This window comes from Pieris brassicae, chromosome 2 (genome assembly GCF_905147105.1).
Source record: "Pieris brassicae chromosome 2, ilPieBrab1.1, whole genome shotgun sequence".
NCBI classification, from domain to species: Eukaryota; Metazoa; Arthropoda; class Insecta; order Lepidoptera; family Pieridae; genus Pieris; species Pieris brassicae.
The window spans coordinates 18,237,223-18,249,863 of record NC_059666.1 but is presented as its reverse complement, the minus strand read 5'-3'; the positions used below and the strand labels follow the sequence as shown (position 1 = coordinate 18,249,863).

At 32.9% G+C, this 12,641-nt stretch overlaps 2 protein-coding genes across 2 annotated transcripts; one reads left to right on the top strand and one right to left on the bottom strand.

Moving 5' to 3' along the window:
* Window positions 1-458: 458 nt before the first annotated feature.
* On the top strand, window positions 459-1,981 carry LOC123719919 (mediator of RNA polymerase II transcription subunit 8). Its single transcript, XM_045676232.1, has 4 exons — window positions 459-782; window positions 1,008-1,253; window positions 1,320-1,416; window positions 1,548-1,981. The coding sequence occupies exons 1-4, from the start codon at window positions 618-620 to the stop codon at window positions 1,787-1,789; spliced, it is 750 nt and encodes a 249-aa protein (XP_045532188.1). The 5' UTR covers window positions 459-617; the 3' UTR covers window positions 1,790-1,981.
* Window positions 1,982-3,132: 1,151 nt separating this feature from the next.
* On the bottom strand, window positions 3,133-11,639 carry LOC123719903 (T-complex protein 1 subunit delta). The gene is made up of 12 exons (XM_045676231.1): window positions 11,405-11,639; window positions 10,910-10,962; window positions 10,236-10,325; window positions 9,717-9,884; window positions 9,446-9,587; window positions 8,980-9,188; window positions 8,381-8,520; window positions 6,840-7,044; window positions 6,171-6,315; window positions 4,102-4,239; window positions 3,550-3,749; window positions 3,133-3,341 (listed from the first exon to the last, which is right to left on the bottom strand). The coding sequence occupies exons 1-12, from the start codon at window positions 11,511-11,513 to the stop codon at window positions 3,324-3,326; spliced, it is 1,617 nt and encodes a 538-aa protein (XP_045532187.1). The 5' UTR covers window positions 11,514-11,639; the 3' UTR covers window positions 3,133-3,323.
* Between the last annotated feature and the right edge of the window lie 1,002 nt (window positions 11,640-12,641).

Genomic DNA, 12,641 nt, shown 5'->3' with positions numbered 1-12,641 from the left:
AGAAGTCTAACACAAAACTTATTTTGATGAAACTGGCATAAAGTTAAAAGTTCGTTCCGTTTCACGATTATTTTAGATTGCTGAAAATATTATTTTAAGTCCTAAAAGTTACATTTTGAGCCATGTACATGGAGGTAACGTTAGAGGGTCAAAATAAGGGTTACCAAAATAACATTCTAGCAAAGCTGTATTTTACTTTAAGTTGACGCAAGGTATAATATTCTAGGGACTAGAAATGTCAGTCTACTCTGAAAACCCATGGAGGATGGTGGTCCATGCTCAATTTTAATCGGACTTAAAGATTATTATAATATATGGTCAATTACGTTCAGGCGCTGAACTCAAGAGGGCGTGACATCGAGCTAGCTTCACACTCTATAGTCTCTATTTTTAATTTATCTATGATTTTGATTTATGAACTTATACTTTATGATTATTTATTAAATAGGTACTGTTACTGTTATGCATTATGCGATTAATATTTCCTAACAGTATTTTATTATTAGCGATTAAACAAATATAAATTTTATAATTCTTAAATGAAGAAATTTTATTTAAATTTAAATACATTTGAATATTTTTAATTTAAACGTGCTGTAACCCAACTTTCCATCACAATGCAAAGAGAAGAGAAGCAGTTGGAAGCTACATTACATGCTATTTTAAATAGAGTAAACGATTTAAAATCAGCAATTCAAGCTTTGATTGCAAAATTAGAAACTGAGTATGAAACCATTCATTGGCCTTCATTTCTTGACAACTATGCAATTTTATCTGGGCATGTAAGTAGTTAATTCTTAATTATTTGACCATCTCCTTAAACAAACAATGATATAAGTCTAGTATTTATTATGTAGAAGAAAAGGAGTTAATTACTAGTTGTTTTCTGTAATCACTAGTGATAGTGTTTATTTATAATGCCATTTTTTCATTCGATTCAATTAGCTCTACTATTAAGCTACGCCTTATTAAAATAAACACAACTTTATATATTGTTATAATTGCAGTTAACTGGCCTCAGTAAAATATTGCAAGCTGAACTAGCACCTTCACTGCGATCAGTTGTAGTGTTACCTCTTCAACTGGGCTGTGAAAGAGATGAAGAATTATCTCGGTTGACTGAAGGAAGAGTTCCTGCCTGTACTCATGATTTAGTACCTGATCTCTTGCGTACAAAGCCAGAACCACAGGCTGAACAAAGACTACAGCAACTCATTCATAAAGCCAGTACATTAAATTATGATACAGCTCAGGTATTTTATTTAACATGTTTTCTAATATATTCTAACATAAGAATTACATGGCAATTTTTTTTTCAGAAACAAGTAGCACAGTTCACTAAAGTTATTAGTCATGTTTGGGAAATTATATCAAAAGGACGTGAAGATTGGGAAGGAGAATCAATGAGATCTGCAGGTTTGTATTCACCATTTCCTTTTAATAATCTTAGAAGTCATTCAGACAGGATCATTTATTTGATTAACATTAAAAAGTATGTATTTATGTTTTGCATATTCTAATTGAATCTATAATTTTTTTAAATAAAGGTATGCAGCCTACACATAGTATTGCTGATACACATGCTTTAGTGACTGCTGTGGGTACAGGCAAAGGTCTCCGACCTGGCATGCCAGCCTGCGTACCTCCAGGTGCCGTTGCTCCAGGAATGGGACCATCGCGAGGACCAACACCACAAATGGGACCTGCAGCTCCTATTATGCCCAAAGCACCATCAGCTATTAAGACAAATATTAAAGCAGCTAATCAAATACACCCATATCAACGTTAAACTGGAACCCTTTGTATATTCATTCGAAAAGCAAAATGTAAATGCTCTTTGGTATGGCCGCAGTGTCAATAGACAGAAAGCGTCATCATAAAAATATGTTAGTTTAAAAGCTAGTGTATTTTTAGCAAGTGTAATGCAGTAGTGTATGCTAATAAAGGTAAAAAGCCTTAAATTAGGTAAAAATCACTTGTACTTTGTTAGATTTTGACTATTTATTAGGCTATATTACAGTAGAACTAAAACTAAAAAAATTGTAACAGTCCCATTATTACACCTCTATCAGATCCATTAAGAAAACAATGGAAACACCAGTTCCTAAGCGTAATGGGCTTATTTAGTATGTTGTTATTACGGTATAATAGTATATACCTAGTCTAGCCTTAAATACTGAAATAAAGTAAAAAAAAACTTTTCTATTGCTAATAAAAATATATTATATCACTGAAGTCAGATGGTGCCCATGTTCCACTCTGTCGACGAATTGGAAAGCTTCCTTAGAGCATTAATACGGACCTATTTTTTGTTTAAATGTTGCTTAATTGTAAAAAATTCACATCCATAATTTTTTCTGTGACCACCCTTTGCGTACCGCTTCAGTAGTTGTTTCGGTTTTACCACCCTATTAACCCACCCACGAAATGACTAGTATGTCTCCTATAGGCTACAAGTCCTAAGTCATATTTTAAAATATGCGACGTGGTTAAGTGTTATCTTCATCTGCCGATATAATATCTTTTGTTTTCGGACAGGACTTCTTTGAATTCTTTCCCTTACTGCGTTGATCACCTTTGTCGTACGAACCGTTACGTTACGTTTCATTGTACCTATTAATAGCCCGGTACACAAACATTTAGTAAATATACTATTATTTATATAATAATAAATACCAAGTTTTAATAATTGCAATTGGCTACTTTGTGTAATACAATCACAGCAATTCAGTTCTCTTTATCACCCCACTCCATTTTAAATTCGCAAAATATTGTTCAATGTATTGGCGCCAAAATGAGAAAACTCATTGTACACTAATATAAAATCGACAGATTCCAAATGTAATATTTTGTTAATTATCAATTGTAACAGTATTTATGACCAGACTAAGAATATATATTTATTTTGTAATATCAATACATCATCATAATTCACATCAACAAGTTGTTTTGGTAATGATTGCATAGTGGGTATCATTAATAGTTGGTAAGACAAGCAATTGTAAAAAAAATTGTTTCTTGTGTCATATTCCTTAGTAATTCTCTAAATAATATTAAGAGATTAACATTTAATAAGTAAGCAGTAAATTTTGATATCCTGTAAAATAACTTTTTTGCGAGTAAAACAAGATATTTTAATATTGTTATTTATTCAAATTAAGCCAAATAAAGCACATACACAATTATAGGTTTCTCTATATTTTGAGTGTTTATCTCACAAAGCAAACAGTAGATGGTCTTCATCATTACTAAATTAAATTAACGTGTTTTTGTGTCATAAATTAATATGTTAATACTATAAAGAATAAAATTATAATGCTCTCTCAGTTCATTGTGTTGACCTGTAACAAAAATTAAGTTTAAAAAAGATACAATAACATTAGTAGAGTTAAAATTAGCTTCTTATGTATAATAAGTATAGTAGTTTTAAGTGTCTAGATAGAGCTTAGAAAAAGTAAAAATAAGGAAACATTTATTCTTAAAAAATTAACTTACTACAAAGTTAAAAAGCTAAAATTATGCAGCTAACACTAAGGCCTTTATACTTACAATATCATCTATCTTGAGTATAGAGCGCACAGTCTCAGTAGCCAAGGCGAACGCAGAAGCAGTGACGTGCAGCGGCTGCAATACGTGTTCATGCCTCATGTCCGTTACTCGGCCGCGACGTACGTTAACGCCGGCACCTCCAGCCGAACCACTGGCGTGTGCCGCACGTAATTCCGTAACTGTTTCAATTGGATTTAAGCCTGAAAATGTCATGAAATGTTTATTACTCCATAGTTAGGTTAAAGGGATTAAACCTTGAATCACATCACTAACAATCCCCAATTCTCAAAATATTCCATTATTAAACGTATTCAATTTAACTTGTAACCCACAATATACTCAGTCCTTGGTGTAGATGTAGCAATAGCTAATTAGATTTTTTTGTGTAGTAACAAAAGATTAGCAAAGGACGTGAATCGCAGATATCAGAATCTGTATAAAATTGATAATTATTGTTTCTGCTAAGATTCCAGAAGTTAAGTATAGTAGCTTCTGTATCCTTTGGCAAAACTCATAATATAAGTAAATATTTGTGTTTCTCTATTATCTTACCAGCATTTTCAGCTAGAGTCGAGGGAATGACTTCCAGGGCGTCAGCATAGGCCCTCAGGCAGTAGTGGTCGGCACCGGGCGCGACAAGAGCGGCATGGGACAGCGCCGCGGCGGCTGCAGCTTCTGGGGCCCCACCACCTTTTTAACAAATATTATTAACGTTTTAATAAGATATTAAAGATAAACTTTTAACAGCAGATGGTTTGAGAAAACATTTTCGGCTTTTTAAACGAAACGAAACGCTAATAAAATAGTACTCATCTACCGATAATACGATTGAAGGGATTCCATAAAAACACAAAACAACTACTTTGACAAAATCAACAATGTTTTAATAATCTTATCTTAATATATATAAATCTCCTGTCACGATGTTTGTCCGCGATGGACTCCTAAACTAGTTAACCGATTTTAAATTAAATTAGCACACCGTGAGCAGTCTGGTCCAACTTAAGAGATAGGATAGCTTAGATCTTTAATTAAAGTAGCAATTTTATTTTATTGCAAATTATTTGTCTATAATTAATTGACAGTCACAATTATCTGTTAACTCCAAAAGATTTTAACAGATGTCGATATTTTTCGACTGGATTGAGTAAGTAATCAATAGATGGCACTGCTATGGTAAACCGACAAACGTGTCATATAAACTACAATTCAATATCATGATAACCACGTGTTATTGAGGCTAAAGTATAAATTAAATTTATTTTATAGTACACGAAATACCGTGAAATTCAATTATTTCTACTTTTTTACATTTTTGGTGTTAGCATAGCCAACCACGTGTTACTTAGATCGAAGTGTATATCAAATTCAAATTATAGTGACGATAATAGAGTGAAATTATTCTTTTGTGTCACGGTATTAAGGCTAACTAAAACCACATTAAGGAGAAACGAAGTTCGCGGGGGCAGCTAGTGTTTTAATAAATATTTAGGAGCCATAGACAAACACTGACGTGACCCTCTTATCGCCGTCTGTTTGTAGTGTAACAAATAGTCGTGCCAACCTGAGATCGGTTAGTACCGAAGATGAAATTATGGAAGCGCGAGGATGGTCTTATAAAACGTGGATGAAAGTACATATCGTATTTGTTATCATTGGGATAACGATGTCATTTTCATATAAAAACAAGCTGACCCGGCGAACTTCGTACCGCCTAACAGTCGATTATTTTTTTTAATGAATACTGACTCTGCTTTGCGGGGTACCGGGTCAGCTAGTAAAATAAAGGAAAAAAGAAAGTTGATAAGTCAATATATATGTCAAAAAATAAAAAGTATAAAACACTTAAAAATCTTTAATCAATTTGATTCGTAGCATTTCGGGTTGTTCCGTCTAAATTTGTCCGCCCTGTATTTAGTAAGTAACAAACGCACAACACTTTATAGAAATCTTTGGCTTTCAGATTTAGTAATATTATAGATGCATAGCAATAGGCGTTCACATTTATGCAAGTGAATTTTATCACAGACAATTTGTTTTTTTAAATATATTATGGCAATAGTTTTAACTTTACGCCAGATTTTTTTTTTAGTAATGTTACCATCGTATAAATATTGACATTAACATTTATACGATACTTTCGTCACTCAATTGTGTTGCCTTCCCGGAACCCTTCCAATAACACTTAAAACTTTATGGTATGGTATTAAAGTTTAAATTGACTTGTAAGAATTATTACGAATGTTTTGTATAGAAACATAGAATTTTAGAATTTTTCTCTTCGTAACAGTCATCCTCGTAATTCAATGAATATTATATTAAAAAAAATTAGCAAAATCGGTTCAGCTGCTCTCGAAATATGCGATTAGCAACATACTCAGCGATTCACTTTTATATTATAGATTACTATTAACCATGGTACACAATAATAACTTTAATGAACATTTTACAATACAATATGGCTTCTTAATAATCTAACCAGGAATCTAACCAGCGCGGATCCAATCATGTGGAGTGTCCCTCTTCCATATATTTTGGCTCTTTGAAAACAATATGTAGGCTAGAAGACTGATTTGCAAGTAGTATTAGCAGTAAAGCGAATTACCGTGACAGCAACTTACCGGGTAGTAAGGCAGGCCGTCGTGCGACGCAGCGTACGACGCATAAGGCGTCGTGAAGGGAGCGCGCCGCCTCAGCCACAACCGCGCCGCTTGACCCGCGGGTTACCACGCACACCGTACGACCGCCTTGGCTGCACCCCGTCATCTATTATTTAACAGTATGTTGCATTAAAATGACAAAACAACTAGTAAACTTCAACGTTTAATTATTAACAACTACATTCATGGGTAGCAAACGAACGACCTAAGCAAACCTAAATAATTAATTATTAATAATTACTATGGGGAAAGTGCCAAACTATGATAACAAAAATTAAATACTCGACACGCCAAAAGGATCTTTTTTAGCAACGACGCGTCGTTGCATTGCTATTATTGAAAATAAAAGATAAATAGTTGACAACGATATGTATTGTCCTATTTATTAAATAATTTAAAAATAAAAACGATTGCGGTGTAGTATCTTACATAAATAATGTCAAGGACCGTTAGTAGCGTTTCGTTTACATATTTAAAACTAAGAGATATCCAAATGAGCCACAAAGAATTTTAGGAATATTTAATATGTACACAGCAGTTATATTAATACTTAATAGTGATCACATACATAATGAATGTAAGATAATAATGTTAATTATAAATAAGTCTTAGAGAAAAAGTAAAACAAACCTTAATGTATTTCCCACCAGACTCATTAACTTCTTCCACTAAATCTACATTGACAAGATTTTCAGGAGTGAAATGGTCCAGGGATGCAATTGGCCTACATCCTAAGGTTTTGCAAACAAACTCAATGTCTTCACGTTCAATATCTTTGATGACCATTGTCTTTATTTTATCCAAGAAATGGATGGCCAAATCACTCAGGGCATCTCTGTAATTATTTAGTAATGCTATTTCAAAACTAGTCTTCAATAACAATATAAACAAACAATCCTACACATTTTCAATTGTTTAGAAATTAAATATCATATATAGATCCAAGAAATAGTAAGCAGTATTGAAATGGAAAAGTTGAAACAATTTTAAATATGTATTAGGTTCTTACATATGAAATTGGCGTTTTGTATGGGAGGAACAAAAATTAGATTTTTTCAAATTATGTAGTTTCAAAGTATGTATGTACAATTGTTAAGCAATGCAGCCATCTTATAGGTAGTTCATTCATATCTTAGGCATTCCAATTGAAGCTCCTCTAATTTGGTAGCAGTCTGTTGTGCAGTGTGTGGTCTAGCGTTGTCGTGCAGCAGCAGTAGCCAATAGCGATTGACCAGCCTTGTTTGTTAAACAGCTAGCTCTTCCATCATGGTTTGCAATTGCTGACAATAGACATCTGCCGTAACCGTCAGGCCAGATTTAAGAAAGTTACAGCAAACGACCAAACGCTTACAAGTAACTTTTACGGAGTCAATTATCGCTTGCGGCACGATTTGGCTGGTTCGGCTGGGTTCAGCCATTGCGATGAGCGCTTCCGATTATCGTACAGGATCCACTTTTCATCACAGGTAATAAGGTAATAATTCAATTAAAAATTCCTTCATTATTGTGCCGGTTGAGTAATGTAAAAACAGCGACGCGCGTTATTTGATTTTATACACTCAATTCGTGAGGTACCCACTTTTCAAGCTTTTCACCATCCCAATTTTCTTAATTGCATTAATACAGTTTTATGACTAACACCGCAGCCTGCAGAATACTCGGAGTTTGCAATGGCTCCGCTTTTAAAATCGCCTTCAATTCGTCGTTATCAACTATGGTCTACGACCGTCCACGGGGCTTCTTCTGTATGTAGAAATTTCGAGAACGAAAACGTTGGAACCAAAAACGCACCGTGTTTTCTTTTGCGACACCACCGCCATACAATCCTTCGAGCCTTTCTGCAGCGCTGATGCCACGGTGGATCCGTACTCGTAAATAACGCGATATTGACGCAAAACGAAAATTAAAACAGCAAAATGAAATAAAACATGGTTTTCGAACAACAAATGCACAATTAAGCTGCAAAGAATTTTGAATTTCTAACCAATGAGGAGATAATTGAGATCAGTGGCCAGTACGACAAAACGCCGATATCATATGTAACAACCTAATATATATTCTTTGCTTAGGCTGGTTGGTAAAACATTAAAATATAATTTAGTAAACAACACTTAATAGGTACAACAATTTGTACCGAGTTTTTGAGTGAACAAAAATTTAAATAGCAGTACCTCAAGATTGATTTCTGCACCAGCAGAACATTGCATCCGGCTTTTTTTATTTGCTTTACAATGTTCAATATGTACTGACGCTCTTCTTTCAATACTCGGTCCATGGCCGCATAATCTGACACTATCACATTGTGATCCATCTGTAATTTAGATATTACCATTCATACTATAAATTATAATTATAACAGTTGTGATGCGAAGACATCATTTAAGACATGCCCAGGGCTTCTTATATAAAATTATTAGATGTAGCCAATCAGCAAACGAAAACCTGAAGTTAAAGTGGGTAATGGTGCAAAAAAATATATTATTGATGAGGATGAGGCAGAGAAAACTACTGCCATAAGAATCAAACCAACACAATAAACAGGTGGGAAGAACCTGTGCTTGCAATTTAATGAAACTATTAAACAAGGGAAAAAAATTAGTCAAGACAGCACAATATATGTAATTATTTGATCAGAAGATTATTGAATATCTGTAATAGTTTATGCATTTAAAAACACATTTTTTTTATACAGGCTAACATGATGAACAATTTGATATTAAGATAAGTGAAGCTTATAAAATAAAGTTTAAAATAGTAGAAAAATACTAACATCTGTTTTGGGTGGAGAGATGCAGAACTGTATGAGACCAACTTTAGCCTTTTCTATGCGATGAGGTCCATTAACATTAGCTGCTCGGTGGGCGATAACTAATCCTTGCACCAGCTTAGTATCTTCAACAGTCCCTCCGATACGTTCGATAACCTTAACGTCACGTAAATCTACTCGAGCACCCACTCCACCGGGAATTGGCTCCATGACTGGTTAATTTAAATAATGCTTAAATGTAGATGCATTTATTTTACAAATTTTCAATAGAATTTCCACCTATGATATGGATTTGATAAACACTTCTTAGAAGTTAGAAAAGTTTAAAAAAGGTGTTTTAAAATAACAAGGATTTCTTTACAAGTAAAGTATTAAAAACATACTTTTCAAACCCACCAACTTAATTTACTCTAACAAAGTATTAGTTTCACTAAAAGTACAAACAGTTTCGAATTTTAAAATAATTTACCTGCACAAATTGCTTGTACTGCAATAGGAGCTAGAATAGTTGAGTGCTGCGATACAACTTTTGAGTTTAATGATGTAGCTGCAGCTTTTAAAAGAGCATCTTCATTAGACAAATCTACTGGTGTAGACATGTTTTCAACGACCTGAAAGAGATATTTAAAAAACTGTAACACTTTCCCCATTAGTTAAGTAATAGTTTGTAAATTCAAAAATAATACAAAACATGGGATAGCAAATAAAATTTTGGTTGGATACAAAATGCAAAGTAATACCTGTAGAGCCATTTGTAAAGCCTTCTGAAACCCATCAGATATAACTGTTGGATGGATTCCTTTCTGCAACAGTTTTTCTGCAGCATCGAGGAGCGCACCAGCAATAACAACTACAGATGTGGTACCATCACCTGCTTCAATATCTTGTGCACGAGATAACTCCACTAACTAAAAGGTATAATTATAGGTCTTTTATTTTAATATGAAGTATTATTTATCAATATAAAATGCTATTCAGTAAAATAATATTATAAATGTAGAAAACTTCAGATTTTTTTCTTCCCATATTGTCTAATTGCTACAGGCTGAATCAAGTAAACATAATGACATGTGCATTTTTAATGATAATTGAAACATATACAGCATAAACCTGTAGCCATTTGACCTAGTTAAGTGGTATTTCTGCACCAGGCTCTCTGAGAAGGGTTTTGATGTGAGTTTGGTCACACATGCCAGTCAAAACAAACATTTGTTCATAAAAGGCTTGTCAACCTTAAAGCATACTTATTAAACACTTACCATTTTGGCAGCTGGGTGGATAACATTTATTTGTTTTAAAATAGTGGCCCCATCATTAGTTATAGTTACTTCACCATTGGCAGCTTGAATCTAAAACAATTTTTATTGTTTTTTATAGACATTAAAAAATAAAACACAAATATTACATAGTAAAGCTCCACTGTTTAAACCACATTCATTTAGGACTTGCCTTGCATGCAAGTGTTATACTTTTTTCTATGTTTAACGTGAGATATCTTAGAATGAAAAAACAAGCCAAATGCATCATCATCAAAAGCAATTACCCATGTTCAAAGTTTAATTTGAATGAGTAGAGTATATATATATTGGTAAAAATTTATGAGATGCTTATATCTTAACAAATAATTAATTATTTTAGAACAAATTTTGGTAAGCATTATAAAGGTTATACTAAGACAACCTTAATTTACACTTTAATTTTCTATGAAATGTACTTGTGATGGCAATGAGTTTTCTGTCAGTAATAAAAGTGCTATTTGGCTTCAAACCACATATACTAAGCTACAAATTCAATATATTTTTAACATACAGAAATCAAAGCTTTATGTTTTTTTGTAAATTTTTTGTTATGGTATTTACCTATGTAACGTAATTAACTTTTGCTCTTCAAACAAGCATAACATAAGGGCTTAAATTATAAGTTTTGTACATACCATTTTATCCATTCCTCGGGGTCCTAAGCTAGTTCTTATGGCGTCAGATACAGCTGTAAAATTATATGTTCTTATTGTTCATTGTAAATTTTATCGATAATTGAAACTGTGATTTCAGTGGTTAACTTTTAAACCATAGCTAACTTTTAACCATTTATTACATACTACTGTTTTCTATATTTTGAAGTAGTTTAAATTTCCTACTAAGCGTGATCCCAAAAAAAAATTTATATAAGAAAAAAATGATTTTATATAATTTATTCAGCCTTTGAATCGTTAATATTGAACTCAAAACCTTAAAAAGACCTGTATTTAACTTAGAAGAAATAAATTGAACACCAGGTGTTCTTGACTGATCACCTATATTAATTGGGTTAAAATATTTCTACACTGTCTTCAAAATCGAGTAAAAGTATTTTATAATTGGTTAAATCGATTAAAAGGATAATCATATAAATATACACAGAATTTATTAAAAAAATAGGGTTTATTTACCTTTAGCGGCATTTATATTACTTAGGCGTATATCATTGGGTTTGCTTTTATCCTTGTACACCGATGGATTATTTACATTAGCGGAGTCACCACCAGCTTTTGGTGCCATCTTAAGTTTTATACAAATTTATTAATTCAAATGTAAGATCACAATGATAATATCGGATTATAATTAATTTCAATATCCAAATAAACCTTTATTTTAGTTCTTGACAGATTACAATAAAGGTGAATTTAATAGATTATATTTGACATCTGTCAGTTTTAGAGTCTCACGTGAGTGCGATGACGCAACTTGTAATAACTCAATTTTGGAGCAGAAATAGTTTATTATGTTCAGAATGTTTATTCGTGTGAGCAAATCGTAAAATTACCTTCCTACCTTCTATTGTCGTTATTACTATAAATATTAAATCGGTATAGAAAAACTTAAGCTTACATTTCTAACTTAGAAAAAAAAATATTATTATTATGTAGCCGCTACAAGTTACATTATTGAATTTTGATGAGGTGTCAAATGTTATCTATTAAATGGGCTCTTATTGTGGTATTATTAATAAGCTCTGTATTTAAACTACTCTTAAGATAACCAATAGTGAAGATGAAGTCAAGGGACAGCCGCTGAAGATCACCAAGATACGAAGTAATTTCACTGAAGTTCAAAATAATGAGATTCCACTTTAAATCTCGATAACTCACATCACCTGGAAAGCAGAATTATGCTACAGGACCCCATACGTCTTGCCCACTTTGACTCTTTACTATACCATACAACGTTGTCCCTCTATGCACTTGTAACTGGTATAGTTATAATTTTCCTTGTCTATATGCTTCAACGATACCTGCGATAGAACCCATACCCATACATACCTATATATGCTGTTTCTGATTGTTCTGAAAAACCTGGAGTACCAGCAACATCCAGGTGCTCAAATAGTTGCGGTTCTGAGGGTGGAGAAATTACATACGGTACCCTAAAGAACGTCGCTGACGTTGCGTTGACGTCGCACGTGCAATGTGCCGGCTTCGAGGAATTCTTTTTGCTGGTCCAGCATTTACCACGTTTTAGTAATTTCAATTTAATAAAATATGTTTGTCATTCTATTCAGATCTAGCATTGATCACGAATGTAAGTTTTGTAAATTAATTAATAAAGTAATGCGATAATTATTGGAGTCCGGGCTGTCGAATTTGTAATTCACATGTAAATATTGTGTGTAAATAAATAAAAAAAATA